Genomic DNA, 21,029 nt, shown 5'->3' on the forward strand with positions numbered 1-21,029 from the left:
GTGCCTATAGAGATCTGCTGAGCTCATGCTGTAAAGTGGAATGACAAGCTGACGTGGCTTAACCCACTTCCACTAGCCTCATCGGTCTACTGTCACAGTCATTCTGACCTTCCTGACTTTGGGACGGGACCAAACAGGCTGTTGCAACTGTAATACATTCAAGAGACTGATACATAGGGACCACCATTAGATAAGTCAGACATGATCTGATGACATGCAGTTTATGATTTTAAATCATTTTATTTAAGATTCAGTAAGTAGATTTTTTTTTGTTTTTGAAAAATGCTCACCAAAGCTGCATTTATTTTATGAGAAATGCAGTAAAAACAGTAATATTATGAAATATTATTACACTTTCATTACACAAAACTGTTTTCACTGAATTTCTTCAGTGTCACATGATCCTAGAGAAATCATTCTAACACACTGATTTGGTGCTCAAGAAACATTATTATCAATGTTGAAAACTGTCTAATATTCTTGTGAAAACTGCGATACATTTTTAACAGGATTCTTTGATGAATAGACAGCTGAAAATAACAGCATTTCAAAAAGAAATCTTATAAATGTCTTTACTATCACCTGTGATTATTTTAATATGTCCTTGCAAAATCACGGTATTTATTTCTTTTAAAAAAACTTCCTGACCTCCAACTTTGGACCAAAGTGTATGCAAGTATATTTTCCATTCTGTTAACGTTTTTCATCATTATCAAACACCTTTTTGCTTTCAGTACTTCGTTGTAATTTGATCTTTGGTTTGACAAATTAGTTTTTAAAAGTGCAAATACCCATGTCTTCAAATAAAGTGTGCTCATAAAAAGGTGCATGTACAATAATGAGCAGTCCAGTTAAAAATAGATTTAAAAGTTGTAAAGCAGCTCCCCTTATTGCAAAAGGTTAGTGCCTTTCATCAATAAAATACTAGAGCAGCATTGAAAACAAACTTCCATTACATAAAAAGCGAGAAAACTACTAGCACATATTAAGAAGTGAAAGCTTAGGGGTGGAAATCTTCTCTGCAATCCCAGCAGCAAATCCGGATGAAGGGCATTAAATAATATTTAGACAAGGAGTGACATAAAAAGAAAACAACAAATGTTCAGCATGCCTGTAAAGATTTGCCGTATTGCCCTCCACTTCCGCTCACGGTCCACAAATTTAGGCTGAGGGCAAAGGCCAAACTGCACTCGTGAAATCTGATTGTAATCCCAACACGGAGCTGAAAGAATTATCAAACAGATTCATACACTTATTTAAAACACTGCCAAGATTAATGTCAAGATTTCATTTCAACAAGATAGGACTTGCTTCCCTAACCCAAATTAACTTCCTCACCACATTATCGACTGCAATCAATGTCATCTTCAGTTTTCACCCACTCTAGTTGAGCATTCAGTGAAGTGTAAAACTGTTGCCATAGAGACAAAAGGGCTGATGTTTATTTTCAGAGAGGGCTTCCGAAGGGACAGGAAGGAGTAATGAAGACTCAGAACAGCAGACCGAGGCATTAGCTGAGACTCAAAGATACCACAGTTCATTTATTTTATTCCTCACATCAGGCTTTTCGGAGTATAAATGTAAAATCTACTGTCGGTAAAACCCACAGCTAAAATCCTTTTTCACCATCTTCCCATGTGTATTGCATAACTATGCCGTCCAAAGAAATGTGACTCATGTAAAAACACTTCCCAGGGTTCCCGTCTATTATTTCACTAAGATTTGTCCGTGCAAATGTGTATCTACACAGCTGCCAAAAAAAATCAACTTTTAGCCCCGACAAGCTAGGAGTAATCATCTGCATTTAAATTTTCATTGAACTGCTTCACTATAATATTGCTGGAAACATGTTCACTAGTCACGCTCCATATACCCTGTTAATCAGTCACATATGGATAAGTAAGGAGGCCCACTAAGATACTTCAGCCCACACACACACAACCTTGTATACGCTTGAGGGGCTTTCCCATTCATCTCTGTTAATTCTTAAAGGGTTAGTTCACCCAAAAATTAATTAATGTCAATTAATTACTCTCCCTCATGTTGTTTCAAACCAGTAAGACCTTCGTTCATCTTCGGAACACAAATTAAGATATTTTTGATGGAATCTGAGTCTGAGAGCTGTCTGACCCTGCATAGACAGCAACACAACTGAAATGTTCCCAAGTCCAGAAACGTAGCAAGGAGATCTGTAAAATAATCCATGTGACATCAGGGGTTCAACCGCAATTTTACAAAGCTACGAGAATACTTTTTGTGCAAAGAAAAAAACCCCGACTTCATTCAACAATTCGTCTCCTCCACCCTAGCACCATTTTGGAGAATATCCGCTGGACGTAAACAGCGTATGCTGTTCTGTGTCAGCTGCGTCACACCGGGTCCGTTTCCTACGTTGTTGGGATTTGATCTGAACGGAAACAGCATATCCATGTGACGCAGCAAAAGATAACAAAAATATCTTAATTTGTGTTCCAAAGATGAACGAAGGTCTTACGGGTTTGAAATGACATGAGGGTGAGTAATTAATGACAGAATTTTCATTTTTGGGTGAATTATCCCTTTAAAGGAAGTTCATGGAGAAGTGCATCTGGATTATTTTAGATAGTCAACCGTATGCCACAAGTCGATATAAACATTGTTCGCAATGCATATTTTCCAAAATATGTCATTTCTGAGTAAATGCATTATTTAATGATATTGATATTGTATTTTTTGTTTTGTTTTGATACAACATTCACCAATAATTCATTCACAATAAGACCAATAATGTGTATTAATTAAACATGGCCAATTTGTATTTCATTCTGATTGTAAGGTGCATATAGCCTGGAATATAAGATAAATTCGTTTTTTTAAGTTTAATTTTAATTGATTAGTTTGTTTATTTGATAATATTAATATAATTTAATATTAATTACTTAAGATAAAGTGACGTGACAAGTGGCCAAGTATGGTTACCCATACTAGGAATTAGTGCTCTGCATTTATCCCATCCTAAGTGCACACACACACCATGAACACACACCCGGAGCAGTGGGCAGCCATTTATGCAGCGGCGCCCAGGGAGCAGTTGGGGGTTCGGTGCCTTGCTCAAGGGCACCTCAGTTGTGGTATTAAGGTGGAAGAGAGCGCTGTACATTCACTCCTCCCACCTACAATTCCTGCCGGACCAGAGACTTGAACTCACAACCTTTGGGTTACGAGTCCGACTCTATAACCATTACGCCGCGACTTCCCCCGATATTATCTAGCTCTACAACATTACAGTAATTTTTTGCATTTTTAGATACTGAGTAATACATTATATTAATTTTTTTTCCTTGTACAGATGTCTTCACATGGTGATTTAATCGGGTCTATTTCTGGGAGGATGTCTAGAAATTTTGCCCCCACATATTTGATAACCTCTTACACACACCTGCAAACATCTACTAAGTGAAATAAAAAGAGGAGCTGGCACGAATGCTGTCAGCAAACACTGCTGAAAGATCGATGGCTATCACAAAGCACTACTCTTGTCTGTCCATCCATCTCTCTCTCACACACTCACTTTTTCACCTTGAAGCTATAAACAGCCCATGAGTCAACTGTCACGAGTGAGGTCAGTAAGGAGTGTCCACAGATGTGGACAGATGGTCTATGCCCTGTCTGCTGCATAGGTTAAGTTCTGTCCAGTTCGTTTCACACAACTGATTTTAATAGACTTCTTCATTTAAGAAACTTTGGTGAATCATTTATCAACAGGAATATCCAACATTCTGGAGAGCCAAAGTATTCACACACAAAAAAACAATCAGTTTTGTTTTTGCTTTCTGTAAAAATGAACCTAAATATCCTTAAAAAAAGCGATATTATCAAAAATAAAAAATAAATACTTAAAATAAGACAAAAGTATTGTTTTCTTATTTTATTTTTGAAATCAAAAGATATTTTTACTATAAAAAAAAGACTAAAATACTAATACAGAAAGTGATTTTACAGTGCATCAGTCCTCGACAAAACATGTTCAAGGTACTGGTCACTAGTTTTCTAAAGATAAAAAATTTCTGTGTAAATGATTTGTTATTGTTTGTCCCAAAATTAATGTAACCCAATTAAGGCCACAAAATTCCTGCATTATTCCAGCTCATCGGCACACCGCTACGTTCAGCTCTTGCTAGCTTTAATCTTAACCACAGGAGCGTAATTCTGTTTAAGGCAGTGTGACACGCTCAGCTCCAGATTATTACTTACGCCGTAACCCTGGTGATTTGGGAAGGGAATTACAAGGAGATTCAGACCAAGTAAGAGAGGGAGACACAGCATCCTTATAAGGATTAAGGAGTAAGGATGAACAATGCGGCATGCTCATAAAGGAAAAGGTTCTTCTCAAAGATGAGTTAACTGAAACTTTAATCCATAATAAACATAATAAATGTCCTCATCCTGCTTTTGAGTAGATTTTTATGCACCTGCTGTTTGTATGAGTTAGCATCAACAGCACATGCTCAATATATTGGTTACTATTCATAATCAGAATCAAAATTAGTTTTAATTCACCAAGCGTGTGCAAACACAAGGAAATTTTTTTTAAGGAGCTCTTGGTACAAACATACATACATGCATGCATAACATTGAGAACAGAAAGAATATTTAAATAAGTAAGATTAAGGGGGGGGGAATGTGGTATGCATCTGGAACAGTAGTTTTTTGTACAGATTTGTGCATTTTTTCCTGTATATACAGCCTTATATATAAATAAATATATATATATATATAAATAAATAAATAAATAAATAAATATGTATATGTATTTACATAATCTGTAACGTATGTCTGAGGGGAGAAGTCCAAAAAGGTTGTGGCCGGGGTCTCTGATGATGTTACCTGCCCGTTTCTTCACTCAGGAGTGAAGGTTGGGCAGACACACCCCAGTTATGCTTTCAGCTGTCCGAACAGTCCGTTGCAGTCTTCTTATATCTGATTTGCTGGCTGACCCAAACCAGACAGTTATAGAAGTGCTCAGAACCGACTCTACAACAGTTAGAGTAAAACTGTGTCATCTGTGCCTATGGAAGGTTGAACTTCTTCAGTTGATGAAGGAAGTACCTCTGATGGGCCTTTTTCACAATGGAGTCAATGTGATTGTCCCACTTCAGGTCATGTGAGATGGTGGTGCCCAGGAGCCTGAATGACTCCACTGCTGCCACAGTGCTGTTCATGATGGTGAGAGGGGGAGTGCAGGGGGGTTTCTCCTGAAGTCCACAATCATCTTCACAGTTTTGAGCGTGTTCAGCTCCAGGTTGTTGTGACTGCACCAGACAGCCAGCTGCTCAACCACTTGTCTGTACACATCATCTTCACAGATCTTAAGTGCAGGCTGAGAAGCAGTAGAGGGGAGGGAGGGGAGGGTGTTGATGGCTGTGTTGTGAGACGGTCAGAGTGGGTGTGGGGTGTAAGACCAGGCTTTTCAAAGCTGCCGTAAAACTCATTCAAACCGTCAGCTAAAAGTTGATTCTCAACAGTGCTGGGGGATGGGGTCTTGTAGCTGGTGATGGCTATTTAAACTCTTTTTAGGAGGTGGGTCTGTTCTGTTTCTCAGGGATCCACCTCACACCACTTCCATGCATGCTCGTGTTGAATTTAAACTAGTCCATTCACGTCCTCTCAATCTCATTGCCCTTTGTTGGCAGAGTGGGAAGCTGAGGAACACAACCTACGACTAGGGTTTCAATGGAATACTAGTGCACTACATACAGCATACTGTGCAGTGCATACTGTATGCTGAATACTAGATCTGAAATAATGTTAATTGTTACATGATGCAATGATAAAGGTTTAAACTAACAAATTGTTGAATAAGGTAATGTCATCAAGTCATCATGTATGTTTATTAATGAAGTCAACATGAAATTATGTCATCAACTGTAGGGATGCACCGAATGTTCGGCAACCGAAATTAGTCAGCGAAAAGGCCGAATAATATGTACCGAACAATGACTAACGCTATCAAATAGAGGCACGCACTAATGCAGCAAACATGTCGGCAGTGTGAAAGCATTTAAAACTATCAAAAAAAGACGCAAAAATCATTACAAGCGCGAAGCACCGACAGTGAGAGACTGTTTAGTGCTGCATCACATGTCTACGATGAGAAGAAGAGGTGGCTGATGCTGGTGGTTAGGCTACAGTATGATGATTGAAATCGCGAAATGGCCTCAAACTATGGTGGCCGAGAGAGCTCAACGCGCTGCAACTTAAGAAAACACATGCAAATTGAAAAAACACCAGCAAATTAAGAAAACATCTTCATCAGTTTGACAACACACCCGCTGCAAATCCTCACAACACATGCAAATGAAGAAACACCAGGGTTCAAAGTCCAAAGTGCAAGAAAAATCTGCGCTGAAACACTGTTACTCATCAGTTGCTAAGTAACATTCATTTTGTGAATTTTTTTAAAAGGCATGTGACAATGTGATACGTGCGACAAATATCTTCCCAAATTCATAATGAGAATAATTTATAAATCTGCATGCTGTTGTCAACAAAAAGAAGCACTGAGATCTTCCTGCGGGTTTCTGCCAAAATAAAAGCAGAGAAAAAGCAACAACTCCATGGGAGCCTACATGGGGGGGAAAATGCGAATAAAACGTGTTCTGCGCACTTCTATAACTGTCTGGTTTGGGTCAGCCAGCAAATCAGATATAAGAAGACTGCAACGGACTGTTCGGACAGCTGAAAGCATAACTGGTGTGCATCTGCCCAACCTTCACTCCTGAGTGAAGAAACGGGCAGGTAACATCATTGTGTTTCATTTTGTTCGGCTTCGGCCAAGAACTTTCATTTCGGTGCATCCCTAATCAACTGTACTTCATGTGTATTGATGGGTTCAATATATTTTTTATATAAATTGATTAATTTACCAAATATATTTTCTAGCCCTCCAATATGGCATTTTAGATACAGTAATACATTAGATTACCTTTATTAATAACTGTTATAAGTATTACACAATAATGTTTCATAAGTGGCATCAAAGGTACATTTGAGAAATAGCTCATCTTTCCTTTGAGAACAAACCGAGAGGGAAGTTGGAAAGGTTATTTTTGTATTTTTAATATAATTTTGTATAACAACATCTTTTGGCACTTAAATCAAATAATGATTCATGAAGACTTAGAAATCATAGCTGAAATGAAAAAACGTCACAACAAGCACGAAGTACTTCAATTGACAACAACAAACATTAATAACATAATATAACATATATAAGATTGCATAAGATGAAACTAACTTTATAATAACAATAATAAAAAAGATCAAATTAATGCATAAAAGATTGATATTAAAACTTTTATTAACTTAATTATTAAATAAATTATTTGTATTATATAACGTAATGCATAGAATGTTTCAGAAAAGTCACTGCTTAATAAATATTCCGAAGACAAGCTGTATGTTCCCACTCTAACCTTTTTCTTTCTGCTTTGGTCTCCATCTCTGTGGCTCCCCCATCACTAACTGAATTAAGGGAAACCCCTCAACTAAGCCGTTGAGTACGTGATAGTGGAACGCGTACACTCCATTATTAAAGCTCTTGTTGTGGCAGAGTGCAGCCAATTCACTAGACTCTCTGCCAAAACAAGACTTCTGTCTCTCTCTTTTTTCATACACTATAAGGCTGAGGGACACCCTGCATGCTGACGCACACTGTCACAGACTCACAGCATTGCATCCATCATAATTTGGCTTTTGCCTTACACATTAAGTCACTTCCTTGCTGTCATTTCTGGAGAAGTGAGGACTTGCGCATATATATATATATAAGGGTATATGAGAATACTTGACTGCCTTTTCTAAAAGTGTTCTCAGAAATCTCTCTTACACATGCACACACACAATCAAACGGTCTTTCTTTTCATATATATAATGCGCGCTAGCAAAACCCTTCTTAGAGTTCCCAGAATCCTTTGAAAGGAGTGCATTATTCCTGAAGAGTCACAGTATTTAGCCTTATTAGAACAGAAAGCCACTTACTGTATCGATTTAAAGCTTACCATTTGTTGGCATCATCAGTAAAAGCATCTTATGCCTTCCATACATACACTTACACTTTAAAGGCAATTTTACACCGGAGCTTTTAGTGAACTTCAGTATAAAGTTCGCAACTAAAAACAATCCATCCTAACTCACAGAAATGAACCACTATTGATGATGTACATTATAATTAGGGATGCATCCATACTAAAGTTTTGGTCTGATACCAATCATCATTTTCAGATTATGACAAACATCTCATAAATGGCTAATATTAGACTATTTTATCAAAATAAATTAACTAAAAATAAATAACGAAATAAATAAAACTAAATGCTAAAAGCAAATTTAGGCTTTATAACATTATAAGATGCAGTATGAAAAATTGATATTCATTTCGAGATTTTCTTTTAAAAAACACACATTCAGCTTAAAGGGGTCATATGATGCCTTTAAAAAAAACTAAGGTCGAAGGTAATCTAAATGTAAAAATATAGGAAATTATCATGCACAATTAAATATACACTCTAAAACATTTGACTAAATAGCACTAAAAGTGGTTAATTGATTTTTGAATCACTTTTATGCTTTTCTGAGGTAAAAAAAAAATCTCATGTGGGGCCCTGGAATATTTCCAAAAAGGTTGAGAACCACGTTATCTGCAGGAAATGCACTGTATTTTAATGTTGTTTTTTAATCCTTTCCCCCCAACTAAACTAAGAGGCTAAGAGAGAGTTAGAGAACCTTTAAAGAACTACAGGAGCTTAACAGGTTCTTTATACGGTATAGTGGTGCTATAGCACCTCAACCACCCCAAAGAACCGCTGAAGAACCCAATTTTTTTTGTGTGTACAATTTATAAATATAAATAAATAAATAAAAATCAGTCGATAAACAATGTTACAGATAAACTGTGTACACAAAAGTGCAAATTAAGTCTTTGCAAGCTCCTTCCCAAGCACCATGAATTCATAAGGTTAGCATGCTTATTATTACAGTAGGTTTTTTTTGTAGACAGCATGTATAGACCTACCCTATTGTAAAGGGTAGAATTTTTTAGCTATGGTTATTAGGGGACATCATATGTGGCAACAAAACAATCCTATCACAGAACGCATCGGTCTCTGCAGACGGTTTGCTTTTGAGTTCACAAATACATCACATAACAAGGCTGGCACGATGTAGTAGATACACAGAGGTTTTGAAGTGAACAGATGTGGAAACTGTGGCTTGTTTGTGTACTGAAAGCATGAGGATTTAAAATGGGTTAAATTACAGTAAGACCAAGTCCTTCAAACAAGCAGATGGATGATTCATTTTTTATTCAGTTCTAAATAATATATATCAGCTAAAAAGAACATTATGTTTTGTATTTGGTGTAATGAAATGTGTTTATGCGGTTTAAGGTTAAAAAAAAACATTATTTTCCACATACTGTATATTATTGTTTCTACTCTATGCCCCGCCTTTCTGAAACGCGTCGATTTTTACAAAGCTCATCGGTCTGAAAAGCGAGGTGTGCTGTGATTGGCCAGCTATCCAGTGCGTTGTGATTGGCCGAATACCTCAAACGTGTGACGGAAATGTTACGCCCCTCACCATACTGTGATGCCCTGTCCGGCCAGAGCGACGAGACAAAAACATTAAAACCCATTGTAAACGAGGCATTCGTTGCATCCAGTGGGGACATAATTACTGATTATAATGACTTATACTGTCTTTTTACACATTGCGTATCGCGCTGCATAAACATAAAACCAGAAATCTAAATCTAGTCATGTCCTCTTTTGGAAGACCAAACAAAGTAGTTTCGCTTTCACAACGAAACACACAGCGTCTTCACGACATGGCGGCGGCGGCAGCAACAATACTACAGCGAGAATAAAAGTTACACCTTCTTTCTTTGCGTGAACATTTGGGTGGCGTTATGCAAATCTTCCCACATCGTGACGTAGGTATGTGGGGGTGTGTTAGAATGAGCCGTTTTAGGTAGGCGTGGCTGACTCTTAACTTTTATAAAGAAAATCTCTTTGGATTTGAGACTTTAGTCTTTGCATCTTTACAGATCTTCTATGCACCAAGAGCTTGTAACTCTCCAAAGAGAAAGGAACAATTGAAATCGCATCATATGACCCCTTTAAAAAAAACTAAGGTCGAAGGTAATCTAAATGTAAAAATATAGGAAATTATCATGCACAATTAAATATACACTAAAACATTTGACTAAATAGCACTAAAAGTGGTTAATTGATTTTTGAATCACTTTTATGCTTTTCTGAGGTAAAAAAAAAAAATCTCATGTGGGGCCCTGGAATATTTCCAAAAAGGTTGAGAACCACGTTATCTGCAGGAAATACACTGTATTTTAATGTTGTTTTTTAATCCTTTCCCCCCAACTAAACTAAGAGGCTAAGAGAGAGTTAGAGAACCTTTAAAGAACTACAGGAGCTTAACAGGTTCTTTATACGGTATAGTGGTGCTATAGCATCTCAACCACCCCAAAGAACCGCTGAAGAACCCAATTTTTTTTGTGTGTACAATTTATAAATATAAATAAATAAAAATCAGTCGATAAACAATGTTACAGATAAACTGTGTACACAAAAGTGCAAATTAAGTCTTTGCAAGCTCCTTCCCAAGCACCATGAATTCATAAGGTTAGCATGCTTATTATTACAGTATGTTTTTTTTGTAGACAGCATGTATAGACCTACCCTATAGTAAAGGGTAGAATTTTTTAGCTATGGTTATTAGGGGACATCATATGTGGCAACAAAACAATCCTATCACAGAACGCATCGGTCTCTGCAGACGGTTTGCTTTTGAGTTCACAAATACATCACATAACAAGGCTGGCATGATGTAGTAGATACACAGAGGTTTTGAAGTGAACAGATGTGGAAACTGTGGCTTGTTTGTGTACTGAAAGCATGAGGATTTAAAATGGGTTAAATTACAGTAAGACTAAATCCTTCAAACAAGCAGATGGATGATTCATTTTTTATTCAGTTCTAAATAATATATATATATATATATACAGAGCGAGAGAGAAAACATATATTTTACATTCTATATATTTAATTTACCTTTAATCAAATGAAAAAATTAAAAAAGGTACCTTCTTTCATAAAGGAAATAATTAATAATTGACACAGTAATCCTCGTAAGGGTGCCAGATTCCCCAGATGCACAAAGCAAGGCGTGGGCTGCATTAGATGGATGTCAACAAATTAATCTGGCTTGATAAATGACAGAAAATAAATTTCCCACCTGTCCGGACAAGATGTGAGCTGGGTAAATGACTTTCTGCAACAGCTCACAGAGCCATAAAGAAAATCTAAACGTGTGGCATGTGGAGCCTGGGCTAAATGTATTTAAGAAAACCTGCATTAGCACAGTCAGCACAGTCTAAAGGGAAATTCCTGTCTTCAGCAGGGCCAGGGGAAGTGCTCTGAGAACCAAGTTAGATTTTCATCTGAACAACGTTATATAACACTTTACTTCTACCGTAAATTTATCTATTAGCTCAATGAAAAATGTATTTTACTTAGGTAATTGGACATACTTCTGCGCTGTCATTTTTGCATGGTCTAGGATTGAAAAACGATCTGAATGTATAGTTTAGATTCTAAATATGCAAACTGATCAAACAGAGTTTTGTAAAATGCCTTAAAAAGATACTTGACCAAGGTACACTCTTAAAAATAAAGGTGCTTCAAAAGTTTCTTCAAGCGATGCCATAGAAGAACCATTTTTGGTTCCACAAAGAACCATTCAGTCAAAGGTTCTTTAAAGAACCATCTCTTTCTTACCTTTTTATAATCTTTGTGAAACAGAAAGGTTCTTTAGATGTTAAAGGTTCTTTATGGAACCATTTAGACGAAAAGGTTCTTCTATGGCATCGTGAAGCACCTTTATTTTTAAGAGTGTACATGTTTGTATGTCATGAGTGAAACAGGACAATCAACAAGACAAAAAAGTAGGGTGGGACTTTTGTACATCAAGAGTTGATTGGGCCATGAAAAGTGGCAGTTAGATATTAATTTGAAGGTTGATGTTTGGAGGGGATTCATGTTAAGATAATATACACTACTGTTCAAAAGTTTGGGGTGCGTCATCGTAGTATGTAATCAAGTAGGTATGTTCTGAACAACTCATGTCTGTCTAACAATCACAAGATCGTTTTTCTGGTGTAAAAAAAACTTTATAAACTAACTATGTTAGCTATGCTAGACGGCCACCGAGACAAGACCACAAGAACCAGTTGAGTCCTCCACACAATGTGACATTGCTGCAGCCTGGAATTGAACTGCTGGTTCGTCTGGTCAGAGGAGAACTGGCCCCCCGACTGAGCCTGGTTTCTCAAGGTTTTTTTCTCCATTTTGTCACCGATGGAGTTTTGGTTCCTTGCCGCTGTCGCCTCTGGCTTGCTTAGTTGGGGAGACTCAATTTCCAGCAATATCGTCAACATGATTGCACAGACACTATTTAAACTGAACTGAGCTGGATGATTACCTCACTGAATTCAATGATGAACTGCCTTTAACTGAAAACTGTTTACTATTATCATTTTGCATTATTGACACAATATTTTCCTGATTAATGCGGTACAGTTGCTTTGACACTATCTGTATTGTTAAAAGCGCTATATAAATAAAGGTGACTTGACTATGTAACAGCTCATGTATAGTCATTTTTTGTCGCAAAGTGGTTTATTGCTTATGCACTAGTGAATCAAGCCAGTGACTAGACGATCATCTTCACACTGTTCCTATTAGCATGCTTTCACTGAGTTAGATAACAGAATGTGTGAGATTACAGAAACTGCACTGCAATTATGAGATCCTTGCATCTGGTGTTTTATTATTCTTTTTTTATAGACATGACTGTGTTCGGCTACAGTGCAGTGCTGCAACCTTTGATGCAATGAAAATAGTTCTAAATATAATGTTATAATAGTTATAGTAAAACGCAGTTGAAGTTTTTGAGGCAATTCCACATGTAATGCTAATTTCATATGCAAATGTGTTAGCCAATCATAGCAGTGGGCATTTACAGCAGACAACAGTGTTCAAATCAGAAGGCTAAGTTCAGGGTGGAAAATGTTTTGATGTTAAAAAAAAATACTAGGATTGTAAGCGCACCACAGGAAACACTATAAAATCATTTTAAAAATGCATTTTCCCTTTAATGTGTCATTGATATGAAAAAAATTTATTCATTAATTTTTAATAAGGATTTCATGGTAAAAAAGCTAAAGAGACACTAAACTTTCTCATTCAGGCTCATGTAAAAAAATGTTGTAAAAGCAGATCTAGTACTGTTGTTCTTACAAAAGGATTGTTATATATTTTGCTTTCAAGAGCCTTGACTCCTTAGGGATCCAGTGCAAACTACTGCTAAGGATTAAAATTCAAGAACAGCATGAAGATACACTGAGCAAATAAAATTAAAAAAGAGCCTCTACTGTGATCTGAAAAAGTACTAGGTCAGTCTGAAATCTGATGATCGTTTTGATGGAATTGACTGAGACATCTCAGCAGGCCGGCCTGATATTGAGCCATCAGGCAGAAGCACAGCTGTCAAGGTGAAAATGGGAGGAGGAAACAGTAGGAGACAGAAAAAACATGCATGGCACAAAACCAAAGACAACACATGGACAAAAGGACAACCACATGAAACCCACACGGCTCATGCGACAGGCCACAACAAATGACCTTTAATGCTAATAAGACAGAGATCTGGAAGAACTGGTGAAATTGATTAAAAGAGCTCAGAGATCCAGCACAGGGATGATTCGCTTTTGTAGGTCAGATAATAGATGGGTGTGAGCTGATTAACAAGGTGCACATCTGAAAATGAAAAAATCAAGTGCACCACGTGGCAACAGCAGAATCTACAAATTAAGGTCACAAGGAAGTCACAAATCTTCAGACAGTCATGCTAACAACAGCTGCCCTAAACCAGTTTCACAGCCTTTTGGACTATAATAAAGGTTTAAGAAGAGAGAGAGCACAGAACTATAGAATAGCTCTACTGAAAGCCTTTAAAATCTCACTACTGATTACTGAATCACTAAACGAATCAGACTGACATTTGTTTGTGAGTCGCCATTCTCTCTCTTCACTAGACTTCGCTTAAGGAAAGACACTCATGGGAACAAATGCTCCAGAGCATTAGATTTGCCATTCACTATGCAGCAATTAGGCTACACTATGCAAACAACCAACTCGTTTTTCAGTAAACAGTCCAGTCGGTAAGGTAAAATACAACCTTACAAATGAAAAACAGTTAATAGTTTAATTTGAATGAAAACAGCACCAAAGTTTTACTATGTTTTTGTTGTAAAAACCTTGGAATCCTATACACTACAGTTCAAATGTTTGGGTTTGGTACAATTTTTTAATGCTTTTGAAAGGAAAAGTCTGTTATACTCACCAAGGCTGCATTTATTTAATCAAAAATACAGTAAAAAAGTAACATTATGAAGTACCGTATTATTACAATTAAAGATAACTGTTTTTGATTTTAATATATTTAAAAATGTAATTTTCTCATGTGAAGGCAAAGCTGAATTACTCACTTAACATTGTTGTGGAAACCGTGATTTTTTTTTTTCAGGATTCACTGATGAATAGAAGTTTCAAAATAACAGCATTTATTTGAAATAGACATCTTTTTTGTAACATTACAAATGTCTTTACTGTCACTTTTGATCATTTTAATGCATCTTTATTCTTTAATAAAAAATATAATTTCTTTAAAAAAAATCTTACACTTTAAACTTTTGAGCATTAGTGTAAATACCACAGTTTATGAAATAATCAGAAATCATTCTGCATCATGATATATTCAAAACATCCATTAAACAAATATACTTCACAAAATATCTTAGATATTAGATAAACTCTATTTGATAAATTATGTTTGGTATCATCATCTGAATTCAAATAGTTCATTAAGGACTACAGACTGTCCTTTCAGGTCTTGCACATGCAGTGAGGGACAGTCTGTGAGGAGCAGCTTAGAATCTGTCCAAATCACAAAACCAACAGCCTTGCACCTGCAGCAGGTGCTTTACAGAGGATGCTAGGAGAGCTGCAGAGGGACATTCGAAATGTACTGCTTAGTTTATTTAAGAGATATTTCACTAAAAATGTAACATTTTCTTAATATTAATAAATTTTTTCCCCATTCATCAATAGTTTTTAGTGATCACAACCCCAAAAAGGACAAAACAGAGACCATTAAATGACCACAATAGTAGTCTCATGCATTAAATACCAAGTCTTCTAAAGCTGGACGAAGTTTGTATGGCAAAGTGCTTCTTCAAAATTCTTCAAAAAAGATCTATGACACAATTAGAATGGGGAGTTAGAGACAAAGTGCCTTCCCTTATCTCTGTATAGCATGGGCCATACTCATTTGCGCTCATGCTAGTCCACAGTCCTGATAAGCAGGGTTACTGAGATTGTGAGCCCACTCAATTGAACTGAAGCATAGCTTAATTAAAGCACGCTGCTCCCAAGAGATCCAGGATTCCCTGACATCTATCTATCTCCACATGCCAACCTACAGGAACACACCAACTCTCTCTCTCGCTCTACATATAAAAAATATATACTTCTCTATAGGGAAGTTAAAATGTTAATGTCTCAGCAATAGGACACACACAGATTACACATTTTTAAAACTAAGGAAAATGAAAACAGAGAGAATTTAAAGAGTAATGAAGTAATCACTGTGCCTGTTTTTGTACCAGGGTGATACGAGGAAGAACGTTTCATTGGATTTCTATTGAAAATGACACGCTGATCTCGAACAGCAGTATACAGATCTGTTAAGGCTTTGACTGGAAAACCACAGGTTAAAACATACTGTGTATTACAATAACAAACACTGTGTCAATGTATGTACGACAAACAGATTTCAGCAAAAAGACTGTGAGGGGTCTCTTTTGAGTCCTGTGTTGATGAAACAACAGGTTAGTGTTGTTTGTTTGTGGTGTGGACAGTGCTCAGTCTGAGTGTGCTAAACCGCACACCTGCGAGCACATGGAGTTCACATCCTCAGCACTGCGACCTTCCCATGAGCAGGTGACCGAGGACAATGTCATTTGTGTCATGCCGGAAGTTGTGTCATATATAATCGAAACTACCCCAAAAATCCATTACTTTAAACTACGTCTTTGATATGTAGGCATTATATGAGAAGCGTTAATCTATTGAGAAATACGGGCATTTTATACACACATATATATATATATATATATATATATATATATATATATATATATATATGCATGTATAAAATTTTACAATTTTAAGGTTTAAATTAAGAAACAGGACTTGATGCTATCACAAATCAAAGTTAGACCGACGTAAATAATTTTGCAACATAAATTCAGATACACTTCAACAGCAACAGCAACACATTCTTTCACTGAAACTGCTTGAAGACAGACAAATCATATTCAAAAGACTGAATGCAGGATGCCGCTGGCCCTCTTTATCTATATGAGAAGAACCATCTATGAAAACTATGAAACATCTGCAGCGACGAATGGACTAAAAATGCACTGAATTAAAAACCATCACATCTAATGAGGTACAAAGTTTGTGTTTTTTTTTTTTATGGCTAATCCATAAGGAAGTGGTGACATTGATTACATTAGCTGCATGAAGGTTAAATGAATAGTAAACTACAGAGGATTACAGTAATTATATTCACAGTTGTCTTAAAAATAAATATGCAATATATTTAAAAAAAAACACACATTTGAACATTCTAAGCATGAGATACTTTAAATACAATGTAAAACAGCCTGTATTACATGACTATCACTGACTATAGGTCTTGGAGAGCCACAGTCCTGAAGAGTTTTGCTCCAGCCTTGATAAAACCTTACCTGCCTGTAGCTTTCTAGTGACCTTTAGACCTTAACTGGCTTGTTCAGGTGTGTTTGATTAGGGTTGGAGCTGAACTCTGGAGAACTGTGGCTCTCCAGGGTCAACACTGGCCATCCCTGATGTAATATTAACCTCATGTGATGTGGCCCTCACCATGCTGTGGTTGAACAGCTGAGTACTAGGTGTCTTCAGTAGTGCTGGTTGGATCTCTCCATTATAGTGTTGGTCATTCTTCAGCATTGTCTCAGTGTTGTGCAATCGGTCTTCCAGCACCGACTCAACCCGTGTCTTCAGCACCAGCCTCGGCTCCAATACCTGGTACAGTTTTTGTGGCTTTTGGTAGCAATGCTCACTGCTAATGTAGTCCTGAAAGGGTGAAGTCAAGGGCTCTTTACATTGAATGGCATCCAAGGATGTTGATGCAGAAACTGTTTTTGTGTCTGGAAGAGCCATGGTTTTCATCCTGGATTTCTCAGTCAGTTTCCATGGCTGATACCACAACTTGAGGTCTCGATGACTTTGGCTCCTGCAGTAAATTGGTATAACACCGTTTTCATGATGCTTCTCAAACAACATTTGTGTTATGGGTTCAAACAGAGATAAAGCTGAATCACTCACTGTAGCACACTAATTTTGAGCTGCAGGCCATTGAGGACTTCCACCACATGCTGAACGTCCCCTAACAGCTGATGAGTGGCTGCAATCTTCTTGCTGTTCTTATGGGAGTAGTTCTCCAGGAAAGAGAGGCCATACATATGGCTGGTGCTAAGCCAGTCCCTGTCATACCAGTACCGTAGACGCTGTCTCTGACCTCTGATCTGCCCTGGATACACAGAAACAAACACACTTGTAAGCTGAAACTAAACTAAAAATAGCAGAATATGCCATAATATAGATTTCCCAGCATAAGAAATGGGAACTGACAAAAAGATGAGTCAAACTATTCAAACTGCCACTCATCCTAAGGTCTACATTTATGGTTCCCTCCAGAAAACAACACTTCCAAACCTGGGGAATCCCGGCAAATGAAGCAAGCGTATCGTTCTGGAACATTCTCTTCCAGAAGGCCCATACAGGTTCCATGCTGCCAGCACAGGCACTCTTCACACTGAGGTGCAAGAGAAAAAACAATAAACATGATGGTTGTTAATTAATAGTGAATGTTTTACAACTAAATCTTCTACTGACATATAAATTACTGTTCTAAAGTTTTGGTTGGGTAAGATTTTTCAATTTTTTCAAAGTCTCTTGTGCTCACCAATTTAAATATATATTTAAAATGTAATTTATTCCTGTGATTGCAAAGCTGAATTTTCAGCAGCCATTACTCCAGTCTTCAGAGTCACATGATCCTTCAGAAATCATCCTAATATTCTGATTTGAAACATTTCCTGTTATTGTCAACGTTATGCTGCTTAATATTTTTTTTGTGGGATCCATGATACATTTTTTTTTCAGGATTCTTTGATTTTGAAAGGTCACCTGTAACATAAAGTCATTTTCCTCTTCCACTTCACACACACAACGGACAGTTTTCTGACTTCCTGTAGTCGAGGCAACAGAGCTACAGCTGAGAGGTGAGGCAATGACGTCCAAATCCACCCCCATTTCATCTTCACTCCATCCACAGCTGTCAGAGGACCTATCAGAAATGCTATCCTCATCTGGAAACAAATGACAAAACATGACTTGAGTTATGAGGGGGGAAAAATCAAACAATTAGATATTAAAATGACACTGACTCATAAACTTAAGATCATATCAAATTGCAAAAATATATAAACTCAACAAAAACATTTAGACGGAGATGGATACTTCAGTTAATTACATTCAATTTATATTTATAATTTACTATTACAAATAGATTTCAGAGGTGTAGTTACAGTGGTTGTGCACAGAAATAAAGATTCATTATCACTCAGAAAACTTTCTTCACCTGATGTGGTTTTTCTCATTTTTTTCTTTTCCTTTAACTTAATTCGCAGAAAGTCTCTAGTCTGTTTCTCTTTTAGCCTGTCACGCTCCTTCACACCTTCTACAAAGGAAAGAAACCTAAGCTCAGTTAGGCCATGTCATGTATTAAAGGAAAAACAAAGAATAACACTGTAAATCCCACATGCTTTCTGTGGCATACTATATAAATTTGATCCATTAGCCATACCCATTTCCATAAACCTCCTCTCTCTTTCCTTGTTGAAGTATCTATGCATGTTGCTGTCTAGCTGATTCTCTCTGGTCTTGTCCTTCAGTGATGGCCACCGTTGGTAATTCTGTGCACTGACAACAGGGGGCGCTAGAGAGAGTCTCTTCACAGACATCTGCGCACACTCATGTGATGTAATGCACCTCTTCTTAGAGCTATCCTGATTATTAAGTGTGGTGTGTTTGTCCATTGCCCTGGTCTGGTTAGGTTCTATCAGACGATCATCTCCATGGTAGTACTTCATATGATAGTGCAGGAGTTTTGCTTTCCGGAAAGACTTTGCACAGCCAGGAACGCCACATTTATATGGATTATGGTCCAAGTTGATAGAGAGCACCGGTGGAGGCTGGTTTCTGATGACTCTGTATACTGAGATAATTAGATGGTACATTCACTGTCAAAAATTCAAGATAATTGTGATGAATGATGATACTGTGAATTTGATTAGTATAGATCATTACTCACATGGCTCTCTGCTGAAACGGTTGGGGTTGTGGAAAGCTTGTTTTCTAACTGCTACGATAAAAAAAATCCACTAATCATAATGAACCAGGTGCTATTTGAGCATATATATATGCTCATATATATATATATATATATATATATACACAGGTGCATCTCAATAAATTATTAAGCAGCATAACTGTTTTCAGCATTGATAATAATAAGAAATGCTTTTTGAGCAGCAAATCAGCATATTAAAAAGATTTCTAAAGAATCATGTGACATTTTAAAATATATTAAAATAGAAAATAGTTATTTAAACTGTAATAATATTTCACTTATATATATATTTGCTTGTATGATCCACACAGTAATAATCAGTTGAAATGACAACTGGACTGATGCAGCATTACTTTCACATCTCAGAAAAATGGATTTATACATGGGGCTGATCCTAGATTAGCTTTCATAAACTTGGATTTTTAAGGAGCACAGTCTTGTGACTCACAGGGATAAAGCTGTCTTCCTGCCGTCCCTCTCTCCTCAGCTGAACCCTCTCCATGGGTCTCAGATACGGACTGGCCCAGTCAAACCACTCATCATAGCGATGGCTCCACTGGCGATAGTGGATTAAGACCTTCTCCTTCTCATAGTCAGTCTTCTCAATGTTGGCAGTATACCTGGCAGTGAAATCACACACAGACAGCTTGCTATAAAAACAGAGTGTGGGAAAGGCTAATAAAAAAAATAAGTGTTTTTAAAAGAATGGCACTTGCCAGTTCTTCAAACTGTCCCGTGCGTTAGTAACACTGTTTTTTTATATAAATACATATATATATAGAAAGATTGAGAAATTGAAAGCTGAAGCTACCATGGAAAGGAATGACTTTGCATCTCTTATAGAGGGGATGGAAGACCAAGCAAATGAACTCTTTACTTACACACATCTCTTGTGTATAATTTATTATAACAAATATTCATTAATATATGACTTGACCTAAAGAGGGACAGATGCAGGTAATTGCACATGTTGATCTCTGACTGTTTAGGTTTCTTTAGTGCAGATCTATGGAGCCGCTGTAAATAATCACAATGGTACACAAAGTCTTAAAGAAAAAAAACACTCTTCACTCTTATTAACTTATTTAACATTAAAAACACATGTATTTAGTGTAAAATGAGAAGGGCTTAGCCTTAAAGAAAATGATTTGCCATCCTGTGCAGCTGGCTTGTCAGTATTGTGATTATCACTACAACCCTACTTGGGCTGCTCTTAATCCTGCACTTAAACATTTATTGTATTTCTAATCTGTTTTCATTAATTTTCAGATGAAAAGTGCTACCCAATGCTGGTTGTTCTGGCATATCTTCTGCCACCGTTGCCTGGAAGTCGCTGCAGTGTTAAATATGAAATTTCATTCCTTCAATTTCCATTTGTACCGGTATGTTTTACA

The 21,029-nt window shown here is 36.9% G+C and overlaps 1 protein-coding gene across 1 annotated transcript in view; it reads right to left on the reverse strand.

Moving 5' to 3' along the window:
- Positions 1 to 16,985: 16,985 nt before the first annotated feature.
- Positions 16,986 to 21,029, reverse strand: part of LOC107552215 (PHD finger protein 20-like) — a 6,221-nt gene continuing 2,177 nt past the window's right edge. The window contains exons 2-10 of the mRNA XM_016234099.1: positions 20,352 to 20,384; positions 20,084 to 20,255; positions 19,597 to 19,666; positions 19,090 to 19,500; positions 18,865 to 18,963; positions 18,411 to 18,592; positions 17,937 to 18,036; positions 17,547 to 17,751; positions 16,986 to 17,454 (exon numbers count right to left, since the gene is read on the reverse strand). Coding sequence (XP_016089585.1) covers positions 16,986 to 17,454; positions 17,547 to 17,751; positions 17,937 to 18,036; positions 18,411 to 18,592; positions 18,865 to 18,963; positions 19,090 to 19,500; positions 19,597 to 19,666; positions 20,084 to 20,255; positions 20,352 to 20,384 — 1,741 coding nt within the window. The remainder of the gene's footprint in view (positions 17,455 to 17,546; positions 17,752 to 17,936; positions 18,037 to 18,410; positions 18,593 to 18,864; positions 18,964 to 19,089; positions 19,501 to 19,596; positions 19,667 to 20,083; positions 20,256 to 20,351; positions 20,385 to 21,029) is intronic.

The sequence above is a fragment of the Sinocyclocheilus grahami genome, unplaced genomic scaffold, assembly GCF_001515645.1.
Source record: "Sinocyclocheilus grahami isolate Dianchi unplaced genomic scaffold, SAMN03320097.WGS_v1.1 scaffold2.1, whole genome shotgun sequence".
Lineage (NCBI taxonomy): Eukaryota > Metazoa > Chordata > Actinopteri > Cypriniformes > Cyprinidae > Sinocyclocheilus > Sinocyclocheilus grahami.